This window comes from Taeniopygia guttata, chromosome 14 (assembly GCF_048771995.1).
Source record: "Taeniopygia guttata chromosome 14, bTaeGut7.mat, whole genome shotgun sequence".
Lineage (NCBI taxonomy): Eukaryota > Metazoa > Chordata > Aves > Passeriformes > Estrildidae > Taeniopygia > Taeniopygia guttata.
Window position 1 is genome coordinate 5,101,066 of NC_133039.1, and position 18,578 is coordinate 5,119,643.

At 43.4% G+C, this 18,578-nt stretch overlaps 2 protein-coding genes across 12 annotated transcripts in view; both read right to left on the reverse strand.

The window, feature by feature from the left end:
- Positions 1 to 1,652, reverse strand: part of RNF216 (ring finger protein 216) — a 76,775-nt gene extending 75,123 nt beyond the window's left edge. Inside the window, exons 1-2 of one of the 8 annotated variants that reach the window (XM_030284597.4) lie at positions 1,520 to 1,652; positions 524 to 635 (exon numbers count right to left, since the gene is read on the reverse strand). The gene's annotated coding sequence lies outside the window, so the exon portion shown is untranslated. Of the gene's footprint in view, positions 1 to 523; positions 636 to 1,183; positions 1,330 to 1,471 lie in introns of those variants that run through there. The other 7 variants (XM_030284596.4, XM_072935898.1, XM_072935899.1 and 4 more) reach the window with 7 other exon arrangements.
- Positions 1,653 to 2,827: 1,175 nt separating this feature from the next.
- The window catches only part of SMURF1 (SMAD specific E3 ubiquitin protein ligase 1), a 45,381-nt gene continuing 29,630 nt past the window's right edge, over positions 2,828 to 18,578 (reverse strand). For 2 of the 4 annotated variants that reach the window (XM_030284413.4, XM_030284415.4), the window contains exons 8-18: positions 18,084 to 18,168; positions 16,084 to 16,230; positions 14,791 to 14,995; positions 14,405 to 14,508; positions 12,866 to 12,980; positions 11,731 to 11,909; positions 10,766 to 10,903; positions 10,285 to 10,405; positions 8,622 to 8,823; positions 7,722 to 7,806; positions 2,828 to 7,064 (exon numbers count right to left, since the gene is read on the reverse strand). In XM_030284413.4, coding sequence (XP_030140273.1) covers positions 6,965 to 7,064; positions 7,722 to 7,806; positions 8,622 to 8,823; positions 10,285 to 10,405; positions 10,766 to 10,903; positions 11,731 to 11,909; positions 12,866 to 12,980; positions 14,405 to 14,508; positions 14,791 to 14,995; positions 16,084 to 16,230; positions 18,084 to 18,168 — 1,481 coding nt within the window. In that variant the 3' untranslated portion in view covers positions 2,828 to 6,964. The remainder of the gene's footprint in view (positions 7,065 to 7,721; positions 7,807 to 8,621; positions 8,824 to 10,284; positions 10,406 to 10,765; positions 10,904 to 11,730; positions 11,910 to 12,865; positions 12,981 to 14,404; positions 14,509 to 14,790; positions 14,996 to 16,083; positions 16,231 to 18,083; positions 18,169 to 18,578) is intronic. The other 2 variants (XM_030284416.4, XM_030284414.4) reach the window with 1 other exon arrangement.

The following is an 18,578-nucleotide window of genomic DNA, read 5'->3' on the forward strand; positions in this document are numbered from 1 at the left end:
GAACAGAAACATCAACAACTAAACTTATTTGTATGAAAACTGTTCTAAGCATCTGTCAGTAAGATTCTAAAGTAAGGTACTGGAGGACACTCAAAGAGAATACTCCAGATCATAAAGCACAAGTGAGATGAAAGGAAAAACTCCCCAGGCTGGGCTGGTAGGTGCAAGCAGCCATTATCCACCCAGGGTTCCAGCCAGCACAGCTGCAAATCCCAGGATCCCTTCGATGACTCTTTAAGCTAATCCACATTTTGCCACCCCAAAGCACTGCCCCAGGCGAGCTCACACTCCTCTCTTCACACACACGCTGGAGCTCCCCACAGCTCTTCAGCCTCAGAAGACCTCGGTGAGATCCCGACCTGCCTCCAGCCTTCTGGGGGAACAAGGTCAGCTTCAGGGGCAGAAAAACTCATTACATAAACGCAGGGTACATTAACACTTCCAGGCTGTGCTCTACCACGGCTGGCTGGCACTTGGATCAATAGAGAAAGGAAAGAAGAGGAGGAAGAGGAGTATCTCTTACACTGATCCCTCAGCTCCGAGGACAGCTGTGTTTAGGGTTTCTTTCCTGCAGCAGCTCCCACAGCAGATACCTGAAATGTCGAGATGTCCCAGCAGCACCGAGTGCTCCCACACTGAACAGGGGTCAGAAGAGAACAACCTTTTACCCTCCTCTCCCCACCAGCGCCAAGCAGCGGGCCCGGGGTAGCCGGGACAGCCCAAAGGAGCCCCCGGGGGAACTCGGGGGCGGGTAAGGGACCCCCTGGCCCCGGGAAGGGCGAGACGGGACCGGCCCTGAGGGGATGAATGGCGGAGGGAAAGGACCCAGTCCTGAGGGGAGCTGGAGGGGGAGGGGGTGTCCCCGATTCTGAGGGAAAGCGAGGAGGAAGAACTCGGCCCTAAATGAAAGTTGAGGGGTACGGGAGGACAGACACGGGGGACCCGTCCCTGAAGGGAAGCGCTGGGGGGGGGGGAACGACCCGTCCCTGACGGGAAGAGAGGGGGAAGGACCGGCCCTGAAGGGAGGCGGGGGAAGAGAAACGGACGGAACGGACACCGGGCCCTGAGGGAACGCGGGGAGAACGACCCGTCCCTGAGGCAGGCCCCAGCCGGGAGCAGCGCCCGACCCCGCAGAGAGGGGTCCGGCGAGGCCCAGGGAGGGCAGAGCCGTCCGGGCACTCACCGGCCCGAAGGGACGGAGGGGTCACCCCGGGACCGCCCCGGCACTCACCGGCCCCGCGGGACGGAGGGGTGACCGCGGGGCCGCCCCGGCACTCACCGGCCCGAAGGGACGGAGGGGTCACCCCGGGGCCGCCCCGGCACTCACCGGCCCCGCGGGACGGAGGGGTGACCGCGGGGTTGCCCCGGCACTCACCGGCCCGAAGGGACGGAGGGGTGACCGCGGGGTTGCCCCGGCACTCACCGGCCCGAAGGGACGGAGGGGTGACCGCGGGGCCGCCCCGGCACTCACCGGCCCGAAGGGACGGAGGGGTGACCGCGGGGCCGCCCCGGCACTCACCGGCCCCGCTTCATTTAACCGCCGCTCCCGCCGCTTCCGCCCGGCCCGCGCCACGTGACCGCGCCGCCCCGCACCATAGAGAGGCGGGGAGGGAGCGCCAGAGCGGCGCGCGGGGCCGGGCGGGCCCGGCGCGGCGAACCGACCATAGAGAGGGGCGGGCGGGCGGCGCCGCGACACGCCCCCTGCCGGGCGGGCGGTGCTCCGGGGAGGGGGCGCGGCCAGCGCCGCGCGTGGGTGCGGGGCGGGACCGCGACCGAACTTTTGGGGGGCTCGGAAATTTTGGGGGGTCCGACACCCCTGTACGGGACCCACCCCCCCTCGGCCCTGGGTGCTCGTGGAGGCCCAAGCGAGTGGCAAGGAACCCCTTACCCCCCGGACACCGCTGGGGACGTCCTGCAGGAAGAGTAGAAAATGGAATTTGAGGGAATTTGAGGGATTTGAGTGGCTTGCCAAGCTTCCAGAAAAGGAGATAGGCGATTCGTTGAGCTCCGCATGATTTCCTAAGAGAAATGGGATAATTTTAATTGAGTTTTCAAGAGGCTCATGTAGTAGAGAAGTCCTGGAGCAACCCCTCTACAGCACAGCCCACCCACTGGAGCAGGCTCCAGGGATTCTCCTCTCCCTTAGCACCAAAAGGAAAGCAGAAATCAGGAAAATTTCATAAAAAGTCACTATTAAAGAAAACAGCAGTGTGTGACAGAGCACTGAAGGACTGACACGAACTCCTGCCCCAGGTAATGAAATCGTTCAGTCCCTGCTGCTGGCTGACACGGGGGGTGGCTGCAGCAGCTCCCCAGTCATTCGTTCATATTGTGAAATTACTCAAAGAACAAAAAGCATTTTATTTGTACTCCCTCCTTATTTATTTATTTATTAAACCAAATTATGGCCCAGCTTTCAGCATCAGGGAGGGAAGGCACTGCTGCAGCACACACCAACACTGAGCACCCTCCTTGGACGTGCTCCCGTCCTTCTCCACTTGCAAAGCAGCAGTAATTAGGGGAAAAAAAAAAACAATCAGGAAAGCAAGGATTCATCAACATTAGTGAATCTTTCTCCAGCTTTCATTAAGGGGGAGATTACAATTTCTTTCTGCAAATTGAGGTTTTGGTAAAGCATCAGGACAAATAATGAAAAAAGAAGGGAAAAAAGGTGAATTAATGAAACAAAATGTTCTCCCTGCAGAGGAGGACATTCATCTGGTCAGTCCATACAGATCTGTTAAATCAGTGCATTTTGATACTTTGTCCACTCTTTTCCCCTGATTCCCACAAATATTTTAACAAACAAAACAGTGGCTACCAAGAGTTTAAAGTTGTGAGTTTATTGCATATGTAACAAAAATGAACATGACCTCCTGGGTCCAGCCTACTATACAATCACTGTTTATTCCAGCTGGTTCCATAACCACATTAAATAGAACTAGTATTTCCTTAAATACTTTGATTTAGACATAAAATGAAACATTAGTGTACAACTTCCACAAAATAAATCTGCAATAAAAACAGTGGGAAGAATAACAAGGATAGCAGCAATACTTAAACATGACATTACAAAATAATAAATTAAAAAAATACATTATAAAGTGGTTGAGGAACAACAACAACAACAAAAAAAAAAAAAATTAACAGATTAAAACCAGATCCATACTGTGTTTCTGGGAATTTGCTGTGCCACACGGCCCTGAACCTGGGCACTGGCTCCAGAGGGCCCGGTGGCTAATCAATAATTTACAAAATCTGTTGGATTTTACAACCACCTCGACTTGAACTGAGGACAAACTGCTGAGCTTCGAGCAGCCTTTTTGGAGCAGGGTCTTGTCTAACATAATGCCCAAGTGAACACTCACACCCACCCAACAGTCTCGTTCCTCCCCGCTGGAACACACGAGCAGAGTGGTGTTTCCTACATCCCTGAGCGTAGAGAGAGGCCGAGGAGCAGAAGCAGGGCACGGCTGATGGAGCAGCTGTGGCTGTGCCGTGGGACAGGAATGACAGACACGCTGTACCTTGTATTTCCTTCGGGTCAGATCCAAGAGTGTCCGTGCACACGGCGGGACGTGGAATGACAACATGAACACGCGACTCCATGGTTTTCTTTGGGCAAGTTTGAGAAGTAACAACCAAGTTCAAGTACTGGCAGACCGAGTGGGAATGGACACAAATTCAGGCAGCTGAGGTTATCCCAGACCTCTGAGAGCCACTGGCTCCAGCCATGCTAACTCCTGTTGGCATTTTGTCCTTCTCTGGCCTTGGAAGTGGGCACAGGAAGAACAGCCCATGGCTCCAAAGCCATTCTGCCTCACTCCTTGCTGTTCCTCCATCCACCCAACCAGCTTTAAGGCCTGCCTCAAATGCATGTACAGAACAAGACAAAAAATGTCTTCGTCGTCACTGAAGCGGCACAAAATTGCAAAGACAATACAACGGGAGAGGTGGTGAAGCTGTTGAAAAGAGAACTGAAATAATTTAAAAGACAGTGCCCTATTCTTGTTACTGTCAGCATGGAGGAGGTACCTTGACAAGGGCTTTTAAATACAGCAAAAAACAGACGGACTTTTCGAAACAACAATCCTTGCCTATTCTTATTCTGTGCATTCAATAAAACACCGACCTAGCAAAGACATTAGGAACTATCTTATGTCAACTGGGTCATTGACATAAAGCTACTTGACCTATAGATCTCCAAATCAGGGGCCTTTCCCTTCACCTCACTTGGTTTGTACTGAGCCAGTTGTGCTGCAGGTGTGACAGGATTTTTATTAGGGGTGGGCTTTAGTATCTGGGTTTTTGGGGTTTTTTTACACTTCTTTTAGTGAAAAACCCACATGAGACTGCATGCAAAGCTTTTGGGCAATAATCAGTTTTGCATTTTTCCTATCTGACTGGTTTATTGCACATTCAAACGTACTGAAAGGATTAAATACACTCTATGAACAGGTTTGACTTCAAAGCAATTTGGAAAATCCAGGGTTGTGGGAGCTCTGCTTCTCAGCCTGGGACCGTAGGGATGCTGTCTGCCAACTGTTGCACATCCCAACAACCAGAACTGCAGAAACTGGTCTCCAAGTGCCAAAAGATCCCTACAGAACAGGGGGCTGAACATGCCTCTCCTGTACAGTCCTGCAGGATGAGCATCTTTAGCCACCCTGTGCAAATCTCACATTATGGTACAATTTTACACCTCCGATGCGACTCCCGACAACAAATCACAAGAATTATGGTCAATGGCAAAAAGAAAACCACAAACAAACAAAACAGAGATAAATGCCAGGTTTTGACAAGTGTCTACTTTCTGTCCTATCACAGTTTAAAGCTATTACCAAATGCAATTAAATAAAAAGACAAAATAGAAGTATTCCAGTAGACATCTCCTAAAGACAGTCTCTTACCCACAGCTGAATTTCAATGCACTATTCCATTAATGTTACATCTGTTAAGTGGTTCAGTCATGAATCTCTCTAAAAATCAGGCTTGCCAAAGAAAAAAAAATCCTATACAAGCAAGCCTGCTTAAGTTTAGACATGTTTGATAGATTACTGGGTCTCTCTGAAGCCGTGTTATTTGTTAAAATACCGTCTCATCTTGGTGTGCCAACTGGAAAAATATTAGTGATTGAGTGTCTTAGGTTACAATGTAGGATGTAACCAAAGGTATGTATTCTATCACAATCTCCTAAAACCATCTGGGGCAGTGTTCTTTATCTCTTCCATGACACATCCCTGATAACTCCCTCTGGGGGAATTATCTTCTGTTAATGGGTCATTAAGCCTCAATGCATGACTCATAAAATCACATCACCCACTGTGAGATGCTCCACCCAGGGGGAGGAGCCAAGCATTCCTACCTGGATATAATCTGAGATTTGGACCACCGCAGGCAGCCCTTACCTACTGCATTCCCAGAGGACAAGAGCTACATAATCACCACTGGACCTTCAGAGGAAGCCCAGACCCTTCTGCAGGACCACTGCTTCAACAGAACCACATCTATCACCTCATCAGGACTGCAGCCACCACTAACTTGGGCTGCCACCACCACCCTGACCAACGATGTCAGGTCCTATCCTGACTCTGTCACTTTAAGCCAGTGTTTCTGTATTATTGCCTTGTTATATATACTAGTAAAGAGCCATTATTCCTATTTCTCATATCTTTGCCTGAAAACCCCTTAATTTCAAAATTATAATAATTTGGAGGAAAGGAGGTTACATTTTCCATTACAAGGGAGGCTCCTGCCTTAGCAGACACCTGTGTTTCAAATCAAGACATTCAGATATTGTATTTGCTTCTGTTACCCCTGTGTTAGAGAACAAACTTTTTAATATTAGTTTCAGATATTGGAAAAAATAGCCTTATGGCTCTCTGGAGAAATGTTCATCCCTACATAACTGAAGTAATAAATTCTTCCAATAGCTTTCTGTAACATTTAGAATGTATTCACTATATTGTTCCCCTTTTACCTCTATCTCCAAATAAACCGTTCCCAAGGCCAAAAAATTTGAAGCAGCAGTTTGCTCTGTTAACTTTTAGTGATTTCCATGTGAGTCTTAGAATTTAAAGTCACACAAACACATCTTGGGTAAAACAGTGGCACAGAAATCACAGCTTTGGGATTGAATGGATTTTTATCCTCTGTCTCCTCCTCACAAGGCTTCTCTGCAAGGTACTTACATCTGAACAAATGATGGAAAGTAATTCTGCTGGAGGAAAGAATTGTTTTCACGTGCAAAACAATTAGATTTCAGCCAGGACAACCAAAAAGAAATCATACAATACCGTTTCAGTTGTCCCAGATTCCTTCACTTTTCTCAAGGTGAGCCACAGCTTCCACTGGGAGCTTCCTGCTAAGGCAGAACTTGGATTTCTTTACCTTTCAGTTAAGTGTTCATATGGAGGTATTTTCTGCTAGAAGTTTACTTTTTAAACAGATGTTTAAAATGTGCAATGCAAATCTGGTGCCAGTCAGACACTCTGCACCTGCTGGATTCTACAAAGGCTCAATCTTGATGTGAGACAGACTAACCAGGTGCACCTACCAGTTTCAAGTCCTCAGCAAATTAAGCTCATTCTCAAATACACTTTGATTCTCCTATTAAAAAAGCCCCACAGGTCGCTGACCCTATCACAATATGTGTTACAAATCTAGCAGAATATCCTGTGTAACCAAAGCCAAATGCTGAATTTGGCTGCATTTCTTTTCAGGGGGGATAGAAGAAGAGGGAAGGGGTTATTGTAACAAAGGGGAGAAAATCGAGTTGGGAACCACCAAGAAAAGCCCCGACCCTCCCCCCCTAATCCACCAGCGACCTAAGGGAAACAGCCCCATCTCTAAGTTGTCAGAGTTCAGATGTTTCAGACAGCTTAGCAGGAAGTTCACAGCAAGCTTCTTCTAGCTTTTGATTTGGTGGTCCATGAGCTAGCATCTGTTTCCTTTGGTAGCTTTTTCATTCCACAGCAAACCCACACGTCTCTTCTACAGCTGTCAACAGCTTCTCATAAAGCTTCTCGTATGACTCATAAGGCGGAATGTCGATCCGGTTAAAGCTGCAGGGAAAGTAACAAAACACTGATGGATCTGAAGTGCTTATTGGGGGGAAAAATGTAGAGAGGCTACATATAGATAGAAATTGTAAAAACTCTCACTGTCTCAGTGATGAGGTAAGATGAAAAACAACTATTTCTACAGCAGGAATGCACAGCTTAATAGGGCAGCATTTGGGATGAGGAGGAGGAGAAGGCACACGCAGGAGATTTGCAAATAAAAAGCAACACATCAGGCAAGCCCACTCCCTGCCCTGCCTGCAGACAGTCTGCTGCTGCTGACACCATTTCCTGCCTCTGATGGAGTGAGATTTCCGTGCAAGGGCTCAGGCTATGCCTATACTGCAGCAACAGCATGAGCTTCCAGCATTCGACATCTGACAACATTTCTTTGTAACAAAGAAATACAGAAATAAACTTTCAAATGTCTCACTACCCAGAATAACCACCTCTGGAATAAATGAAAACCACAGATAGTATAGAAGACAAGCTTTAAGAAAGGCAAATGATTTTGCTGGTGCAGAGAACAGATATATCCAAGCTAACAGAGCACTCCTGGAGTCATCCATGTGTATCACATGCCTAGCCCCTGCCCAGGACAGAGCTATGACTCCTTTAAATCAAGACAAAGGGAGAGGAAGCAGAGTGTTTCCATCTTACCAAGTGTGGGCTTTTGGAAGGTTGTCTGTGTTTGCATCTATTAAATGGATGGTAAACAGTCTGGGTCCTGCAGCGCCTGTAGAACCTTAGACAGACATTCTAGTTAATGCACTTCAACAAAGCATCATTCACACACACACATTTTGCTGTGTATAAAAAGGCAAGAGAGGAAATTACAGTTCCAGCTGCAAGCCTAAGTATGTCCTAGGCTAAATTTGTAGAGATATTTGCAGCTGATGAAGGGATGGCAGAAGAGATAAGGCTGTTTGTGACAATCATTTTACAGACTGGTATTTTGGAAAGCTGCTAAATTTGATATTAATGAAGCTGCACCATCAAAAATGAAAATACTTAAGTGCATGAAGGTTTTCCTTGTAAAACAGAACAAGTATTTTCATTTTTAACATCAATATACTGTCAGCCAACAAATTGAATGTGATCAGGAGATCAGAACAGCCGAGGACACTGCCACATTTTTGATAAAAACCTGCAATTTTCAGAAATTAGCTTTAAAGCCTAATAGTTTGTTGCTGAACACTGAGGGGAATACAATTCTCACATGAAAAAGTTCTTTAGTCAGCCATATATCCCTGTGCATATTTGCATGGAATGATTTGAACCTCAGAGCACAGAGCTGTAGAAGACTGACAAGCCAAAATTGACAGCAGTCAAAGCACTGCTCAGTAACAGATTCACCAGCTTCCATCACTATCAGCAACAGCCAAAGTGCTCAGCAGCAGCTGAGCTGCTGACAAATGTAAAACTGCTCTCAAGCTCTAAAGTTTGCAAGTGCTTGACTTATCCAGTAATATGCTGATATTTTACAAGAGGCCTGTAAATACCACACCACTTTTATCCCTTTCCCCAACCACAGATTAACTCAGCCTCCACATCAGTCACCTTGTAAAGCCTTGAAACCTTGAAGTGGGACACGCGTCGAGCCCGTCACAAACTGCAGCAGCCTTGCCCTTCTTTCTTCATCAAACGTTTCCACTGCTTGCCAGAACCACTTGACAATGTTGCTGTCAGCCATGCAGTGCTTTAGGCGTGTGTTGGACTTCCAGTCATTCAGGTCTATCTTATCCAGGCCTCCTATGATCAGCTGTTAGAAGATTAGAAAGCGCTTTAAAGTCCAGAGTAATTTCAGGTTTGCAGTTATAAAAACAAATCCATCCACGTCACAAAGCCTGGCATTGTTTAGGTGCTTCACCCACCTTTTTGGTGCAAGGTAACCTTCCAAACCAGTACAGAACTGGCAGTAAATCTCTCCGGTTTGACTGCAGTGAAACTGATCCCAAGCAGTGCTTTGCCATCATTAGAACATTCACAAACAACTAAGAGTCAGAAGCCCATGCAAGATCTGCTTTATTAAATCTGTGCTCCCTGGAATGTACAGCCTGTCTTTATGAGAGCAGAGCACTGACTTGGAATAAGGCAGTGGCACAGCATCATTGTCCTGCTGCAGGATTGTCCTAGAGGTGCCAATACTAGCAACAATGGAATCCTGCTCAGCTTATGGCAACATCTGAGTTGCTTTGTTGTTCCACAATAAACTACGGAAACTTTTCATCTGTTTTTTGACCTCAGTTGTGAGAATCTCTGATACAGACCAGATATATCACTTCAATCTCTTTTCCACATGACACCAGGTTACAAAAAGGACGTTGCTGCTGGCCATGCATTTAACCACCTCCTCTGGCAACAACAAAAAAATGGCACAGAGCAAAGTTCACCCCTCAAAACAAAATGTGTGTTGTATTTTAAAGTTCCCATAATATTCCACAGTAAGGATCTCATTGCTGAGAGCTGCCCTTTAGCAGCTGCTATCAAGATAGCACACACTTACACCTGCCACATCATTAGGGGAGTTGTGACTGTCCTGATGTGGAGAGTATTGAAATATTTAATGGATTTTTAATCTACCTTTTGAAACAAATGGGCAAGAACTTTGTGGGATTAACCAAAATCCATGACTGACCAGCACAAAGCTAGTGCTTTCTAAACCACAAGTGGTGAATATTCTACAGGTTGTCTTATTTTTTCTAAAAGCAAAGCCAGAGGAAAAATTGCTGTAACAGAAACTATTTTAAGAAGTAGCTTTCTCAGGATTTGATAAGAAGACATTAATTTATTTTCTATATGCTCAACTCTTCTACTTCTGCAAACCAATTCCTGTGTGCAAACAGAAACAGCCATGCATGAAAAGTTACTGAACAAAACAGGTTCTGGGGTAAACAACGTGTCTGGTCTTGCCAAGAATTCCTCAAACTTGCAGTGTTTCTTCCTTCTCAGACCACCTGCCTTGAGCATTAGTCCTTGGATAGAAACCATGGTGTATTTGTCTTTCCCTGTTTAAGTAGCCCTCTCAATAATGTCAACCCAAAGAATGTCAAGAATAAACCTAAGAGGGTTTGGTCAAACAAATACTCAGCCTTCTGGTACATAGAAGGGAATAAGTTTTGTGTTTTGTTTGTTTTGCTTGCTTTATGTTTGTTTTTTAAATCAGTGCTTGGCTGTGGATCAAACAAATTACAGAACAGTAATCCATGTGGATAAAACATACCTCAAGTTCTTTCTGGTCAAAAGGCTTAAGGAGATGTTGAGGAATAAGTTCATTAAAACCTTTCTGCAGAGCCAGGAACTGTGCCTCTATTCCTCTCATGAACCGCCAGTTCACATACAACCTGTGGGGGAGGAAGGAAGAAGTCAGGGGTGATGAGCTGGACAGCACTGGGATTTTCACAGCAGACTTGAAAAATACTCATTTTACAGAGGACTTTGTTTTAATACACACATTTTTGTATTATGAAAGAAGTCTTATCCATTCCTTTTTCTTCACCAAATAATTATTGCACCATCAATGCAAAACCAAAATACCATTCAGAACTTCATCCTCCCAGGTCTTCCAGTGAAAACATTCATGTCATTTATGACTCAGGAGTTCCCACCCAAAATACTTACTTCCTTAGTTTCACTAGATACAAAAATTCTGTTTACTACCCTCTTCCCACTCCACTTGCAGGACATATTTCTGTTTGCAATACCTGACATATTCCTTCTTGTTCTCTTCTGTCACTGGAATATTCCTGCCATTTGGTTTGAGTTCATGCTGTAAAATCCTCCCAAAGGCGTTGTGTTCCACACAGAACGTATGGTCCAGGACTGGTGTGATATCGTTCTCTCTGCCAATGCACAGAGGGTGAACTCAGCATTTCTGGCATATTGCTAACTCTCACTGGTGATGCTGACAGTTATTTGAACACCTAGGTAGTCTTCAGGCTAAATCTTAGTTACCACCTGCATTTCACACACTTGAGGAATATTGCCACCATCACCAGTTTCTGTCTGGTTTAGTGTATGTTGAAGAGCTTGATCAGATATAGAATATTCATCTAATTCTAACAGAACTCGGGATACTGGATAAAACCCTATATACAAAAATACACACACACACACACACATATATATATATGTATATACATATATATATATATACACACCCAGCAAGAATCTGATCTGCTGTCACATATAGAACTTAATCATCAGTAACTTCTTTAAATACAAAATTCAAAATAGCATTTAGGAAAAGAAATTGAGATAATGCAAAGCAGTTCTGAAGATTCCCAAGGCTATACTGATCTTGTGCTGTAAGTATACAGAAGCTCAAATTACTTCCATTTATTTTCATTTTAATCAGAGTTGGCTTTCTTTTGAAGAAGGCTGTACTTCCCCTTAGACGTCTGTCCTGAGTTTGGATTTTGATAGTAATATTCTACCATGCCCATGCAACTTTTAATGATTTAGTATCTACTTTATTGCAAGGGGAGTTTGCCATGACAACTTTTCCTCAAGTACCTTTGATATATTAAGAATAGTTTAATGACTTCGTACAGACAGCCATCATAAAAAGATTTTGCAAACTCTTTGTTTGTCTAAAGCATCTCACTATTGCCAACAAACTTTACCCCATTTTCTCTACAGTGAGACAATTGCTAAATTCAGTACTTACAAGATCCAGACTAAACTTTTGTGTAATTCTGGGTCAACAGATTCCAGATCGGAGAGCTGGATGGGCTTCCCCAGCAGCTGTTTGTAAAAGGGAACTGTGAACCCCCCATTGATATAGTGTCCATGGAACACAGCCAAACCCATTATCCGACCAACAAAATGGAAGTAAGACAAATGGTCCTGCAGGGAGAGAGGAGAATCAGGCTTGGGAAGACACTGACATCTTGTGGCACTCTCAGTGGTTTGTTCTGTGTGAGTTACCTGCAGCCCTCTGGGCAAGAGCAGCCACCACTTCTCCTCACAACATAACCAAAACCAAAGCATTTAATCATTAAAAACCTTGAACAAGTCTCTGTGCATTACCTGATTAACACATTGGATTCAAGTCTTTAGACCTCTCAAAGGGAAAAACTTGGAAAAAGAAAATCACAATGAAACCTCCAGAATCCAAGAAGATGAAGATTACACACAAATTAGTTTATTCTTAGTTTAACCATCCAAATGTATCTACCCTTGAGGAAGCAGTGTGCTTGTTTCTTTCATTTCTTCCATGTTCCTTTTAAACTAACTTTTGAAAGCTGAGGTGTAAGTCCTATGGTTAACATTCTTCCAATCCACCTCCCTCATCTTCCAGTGCAAATGTCAGAAAATGTCATGTCAGGAAGAACTCCCTCTACTAACACAGAACTGCTGCTCCTTTTAGGGTCTGCATCAATACAAATCCTCCAGTAAGAGAAAAGGTAAGCACAGGAGGGTAGTGAGAAAGGGCAAGCAAGGGATACATCCCTAAAAGTCATGGGGTGGCACTGCTGGGAATGTAACGCTGTGTGCACAACCACCTGTGCTCACAGTGAAGATGAATTTCATCAGTCTCGTCTTCTCAGAATGACTGTGCAAACCAATCAGTACTGAGGAGTCTCATAGAAATCAGATATTTATCAAAGGCTGTCATGCTTTTAATTTCTGAACAAAACCCCTCTACTTCTTACTGTATAAATATAAGACATTAACACCTTCTTATTCCAATTTACCCTGCAGTTTCGACTCTTCTTGTAGAAGAATAGCTGTAAGAAACTGCAGAGGACTGCAAAGTAGAAATATTACTGAGAATAGTAATTACTAGTAATAGTACTTACAGGATTGATAGAAGAGTCTGGATTGATTTGCAGCATGTAAATATTATCTGTGGAGTACTGGAAGAGTCCATAGTAGGGATTCAACATTTCATGGCACAGTAAATACAACCACTCTCTGCCAAAAAAAACCCCAACAAAAACAACAGATTTAGAAAAGTGCAAGTTGCACTTAAGTTTTAGACAACACAATTATTGTGATTGATCAGTTATGGAATGCTTATTTCAAAATCAGATCCTGTTTTGCTGCCCTCCATTTGTAGACCAAAAGGGTGTGATTAAAACCCCACAATGTCCTACTCCACTCAGAGCAGACTTGGTTTAGTTTAGAAGCACTGAAGGGATTAACAGCAATTAGAGAAGCTACAGCAAGCTGTTAGACAATGCCACCAACTAATTGAGTCTGAACAGGCCACACTTCCAAAAAAATCCTGCCTTTGCAGAGTTCCGCTGTTTGGAGCCTACAAGATCTCTGCAACAGGTTGCTTCTCTGCAACCTGTACAGTATAAGGAAATATAAAAAAAAAAAATCTGTTGATTAGAATCAGCTCAATTGCTGGGGATCTTTAGAAAAGCTGTTTTCCTGCCAGCTTGGTGACTGCTTTCAGCAGAGGCCAGAAGGAACAGAGACCAAGTGCATTAAAAGGAGGGTTGGGTAAATTCTCTCACCTCGGTAACACACGAGGACAGGAGCAGAACTAAAGCTATTTCTGACCTCCCAAGTCACCATGACGAATACCCCTTTGTTGTTAAATTTGGACACCCTTCCCAGGTCCAAAATATTTGGAGAGAACTATCAATTGTAATGCTTAGAAGTGGAGCTGTACTGATCTGGAAGAGTCAGCTGCAACTAATGGGCAATTATGAAAGGCATCAGGGTAACAGGATGTCAACAGTGGAGACACCCAAGGTTACCTCGGGTAAGGCAGCTCAGAATGTTCCAGCTTCTTTACTTTGTCCAGGGATTGATCACTGAAAGACACCTAAGTGGGCAGCTTTTGTGGATTTGAGAAATTTCTCTGTGAATTTACACAACTCTGAGCCACCATGTGAGCATTTTTTCAGTGATGCTAAATCAGCTCCTGAATTTCAGATCTGATGCAACCCGCAGGGAATTATTGTCATTTTTAAGAGAGAGGCAAGTCCTCGCTGAAATTTTAGCTTTTGTTTAGGATTAGTTCATCTCCACTCCTGCTCCAACAGATTAGAGAACTCTCCTGAATGCAGCTGAGACATCACAAAAAGGAACCCTCCTGCAATCCATTTGTGGGAAATCAGAGAGGTGTGTTTAACAAAACCATTCCTGTGATCTGGATCTGACTTCAGGGTCTACATTCCCTGAGAGACCTCACAATTTGAGCTGATCACACTTTCATAACTTGCAGTGGGACAACTGTAAAATCACAAGCTTCCACTTTCCAACATACCACATAGAGTGAAACTACAGCCACTGCCTATAAACTAGACCACAAGTAATTACTATGACATTAACAAGTAACTTGAAAGGGGTTAAGAGGTGTCAGAAAATCCCCAAAATCTCACCTTGCTACTCCTCCATAGTCCAGGCCCTCCTCTCCTCGGAATTTCACCATAAGCCTCTTTTTCAAGTCCTTTGGCCTCATCTTCATTATCTGACGATAGGATTCCTGTATGTGCATTTGTACAATTAGCTGTTTTATTTCCTTCCTATAATTAAGTCTATGAAGATTTCTCTAATACCATAATTGAGATTTCTGCATTTCTGTAACACATATTGTTATTGAGCTACAGAAAACACAAATCTGTTTTAGTGCTAACCTGAAGCAAATTTCAACAACTGTGTAATGTGGTGGGTCCTTGTGAAGCAAAGTTGTTATAATTAGTGATCAGTTTTACTTAACTCTTCAGTGACAAAAGCTGTTGTTAGCAGTAAAAAAAAAATCAAATACCTCAAATATTTCCTCTCTGGATACTTCAATGCGACAGTGACCAGCCTGAGGTTGCTGAAGAGAGAGCTCATGTCTAAGAACTTTCAACTTTTGTACCAAATCTCTTTCATATCTCTGTGCAGGCAACTCCTCACCCTCTTCCAATGACCCCTCATTTGGAGCTGGTAGAGGTTGCTGGGTGGGCTCTTTTAGCTGGCATTGATGGCTTGGAGAAAAAAAAGACAATATTTATTCTGGACACATAACAATAAGGAATATGTGTAACAATGATAGAAGAAATTATTAAGCTTTTCTAAGAGGAACACGGAATGAAATGTGTATTCAGCTGCATACTTCTGTACCATCTTTACATTAAATTCAAGGATGTAAGGAACACAGACACTTAGAGTTTCAGCATTTTTGAACTGTTTTTATATGGCAAAGCACTGTAGAAGGCTCTGGAGCATGATTTCTGACTGCTGACTGAGCAGTAATTAATGTTTGTGTGGTATTCTCTCACACAGAGAGAACTTTCAAGAGTGCAACATGGAAACAGATCTCTAACGGAACAAACAACAGCATTATAAAGGGAACTGTCTAACAGCTGCAACTGATTTTATTCCAGCTTCAAGCAGAATTTTAACACTGTAAAAATACTGCATCTATGGTTTTTAAGAGAGAAAGATATACTTGTCCCAAATAGTTGCAGCTTCATACACTCACCTATCCTTATCCATCAATGCTTTATTTGGGTTGTAGAGCAATTATTTTTTAGATGCAGAGATTCCCTGGCTGACTTCAAGCAGAAGAAAAAGTCTGGCCTTGTGCATAAGCAGCACTGCCAGGCTGCTGCCAGGGTCAGTTCCACAACAGTTCAGCTGCCTTTCCATGATGCAGAACTTGAGCTTACCAAATCCTGCTAAACCCAAACTGGCTGTGCACAGCACCCATTGACCAGACTCCAGCTGGCTTTATCTTCCCGTTGTCTGGAGCTCAAGGGAGCATGAAGTTAGTCCAGATCCAGAACAGCCAGCAGAGAGCTAGAACTGCTCATGCAGACAGACATGAGCTGGCTGCTGGGGAACCCCTGGCAGACTCTACCCCACACCCCAGCAATTCCAGAACTGTGCAGGACAGAGTAAAAACCCTTCTGAAGAGTCTCAGCAAAAAACTTGGATAAAACTAGCATGGAGAACCAATGCTTGGACCCTGACTACAGCACTGGCTGCATCTGTTCCCTAATTATCATTCAAGGTTTCAGCCCCTCATGACTCCCAGACCTGACAGGAATTATTTATCAGGCAAAGCTCTTACTTCATGATGTGATGTAGTCGTGGATCTGTGAATTGTGTGGTTCTGTTGTTATGATCTACAAAATATATTCTTCCTGAAACTGTACTTCTGACTTCCCAACCTGGAGGCAAAGGTCCCAGTTCATCACAATTCACACTGTTAAGGTCTCTAAAGTGAAAAACAAACAAGATGTTAATGCACATTTGAAGTTAAGCAACCAAATACCAAGATCACTTAAAAATTAAAATAATCTTTTTCATTAGGTTAAGGTTAGAATCCTGACTATTAGACTGAAAAACCACTGAGAGAAAGTCTTTTGAGACATTCACTCACCCCTTTTATCCTGGATAAATTTCAGGTATCACTTTAAGTTCTGCTAAAGGCAGTCACTCACTTCCAGGCAGTATCTGGATTCAATACATAGAATGTATTTACATCTAAAAAGATTGAAAATACCTAGGTCTCCAGCCACTTAACTGAGAAAAACACCAAGAGTGGCAAGAAAAGGAAGGAAGGAAACATGAAGATTATTTTTAGGCAGAAAACCTATTGTTAAATAAAGTATTCTTTAAACAGCTGGCATGGATTCAGAGTTGAAGACATCACTCTATGCAGTTCCTCACCTAAATCTATCCATGTAACATTTGTATAAATGAGTTAATTGAGAGGTTTTATGAAGGTAGAAAAGCTCTGTACACTGAAGGTGCCTTAGTGTCACAGCGAATACAAGCCAAGGGGACACACAGGCAGACAGACAAGCCCTTGTTAGGCTCCTTAAAGGAGATTATGGCTGGGACCATTTGCTGTGATCAGCTGTGCAGCTGAAAGTCCTGCAGAGATCTGATTACAGCAAGTTTTAACCTACAGCTCTGCCCCATGCCAAGGTTAGGTTTTTGCACCACAAGCTGGTAGCACAAAAGTCACCTTTAACTAAAAATAGGTGTGACCTGTGACTCACAAAACACTGCTGTGTTCACTTCCACTGCTGCTCCTGAAACCCTGGCTCAAGGATTTCGGGAGAGGAGCAGCAGCACCTTCCATTAGGGTGACCAGCATCACTTGGAGAATTCACAAGGCTTTGGGCACACAAGCCTGACATGACTGACACAAATGAACAACCACTCATTTTTTTTCTTTCAACAATACCAGCTAATCTAAAAATCAGCTATTTTCTCTCCCTCTCAGCTTTGTTTTTCATTTCCTTCCATACACTGAGTTTTTATCACCACTTTTGCCTGCACTACTTTGTATCATTTTTCTAATATCCTGTACCACATTCCTCTATTATCCAGCAGCTGAGAGTTACAGACTTCACTCCTGAATCTGGTGTGCAGGTGGCCCATGAAACAGCCCAGATTCAGAGCTACTCAGGAAGAGCACCAGACCTCACTCACAAAGACCTGGATTAACTGCAGGTTAAGGTTTAAAGAGGCTTTACTAAATTAATCATGTGAAGGATTCACATTTTCTAGCTGCAAATTACTGGCCTAAAGCATAAAAACCTCAAACCATTTCAAGTTTAAAGATAACAAGTAATCTCACCTTCAGTTATACACAAGTGAGCACTAATAAAACAAAAGTTACAAGCTGAATATTAATGAAACAATTATTTTAAGAAAGAAGTAATTTTTTTCTTCAATTTGCAGTCCAAACCATTAAAAAAAAAAAAAAAAAAAAAAAAAAAAAAAAAAAAGGTAGGTAAGATTCAAAAATTTGTAGCTTCACCAAAAACAGCCACATCAACATTTTAGGAAGAATTTGTCTTCAGAAATTCCTGAAGGGCTACATATTTTTTTTCTTTTTTGTTTTACATGATCCTCAAGTAAATAATTCTTTCTTTCAAAAAGAGTAATCTTTAATGTTTGGTGAAAAGGTAAAGAGAAACATCCCAAACAATTCCTCTGTTGGTAGCTCTCCCTTCAAATTCAGACAGAATTTATAGATTTTTGCTCTTCTAAATCCAGCCTCCTGCCACACAAATACACACCAAACTCCCCAGACTTTTAACCATAAATTCATACCTTGGTATCCTTGGGTCGTGCCACGTGCTCACTCCAGTCTGTGTGTGCAAAAAATAAACCTGTCCCTGTACCGTTGTTCTTTGCTCTGTAAGGAAGATTATTCTAAATTACCAATCTTAAAAAAATTCCAAATAAACAGTGTAAAGACATTAGAGTATTTTCATCCTAGGAAAAATACTGGAGCCATCACACTAATCTCTTGCAGCATGGCCTGTTTTGCTCCTGACAAATTTACTCTGGCTACACATTTCAACATTCTTTTGAAACTCACAGGTCCATGCACCAGCATGTTTTAGTTTGTATTTTTAATGTTAGATTTTGAGATAATCCAAACCCCCAAACTAGATTTCTCTACTCCTAGATTTGGTGTGCTCTTATCTGAGGTTTAAATTCTCCTTAATCCCATCCTCCCTAATCTTCTGTATTTCTTTGTTGCTTTTATATATTTTCCTGATCTTTTCTCAAATGTGGGCTCAAACCTACACAACATGCCAA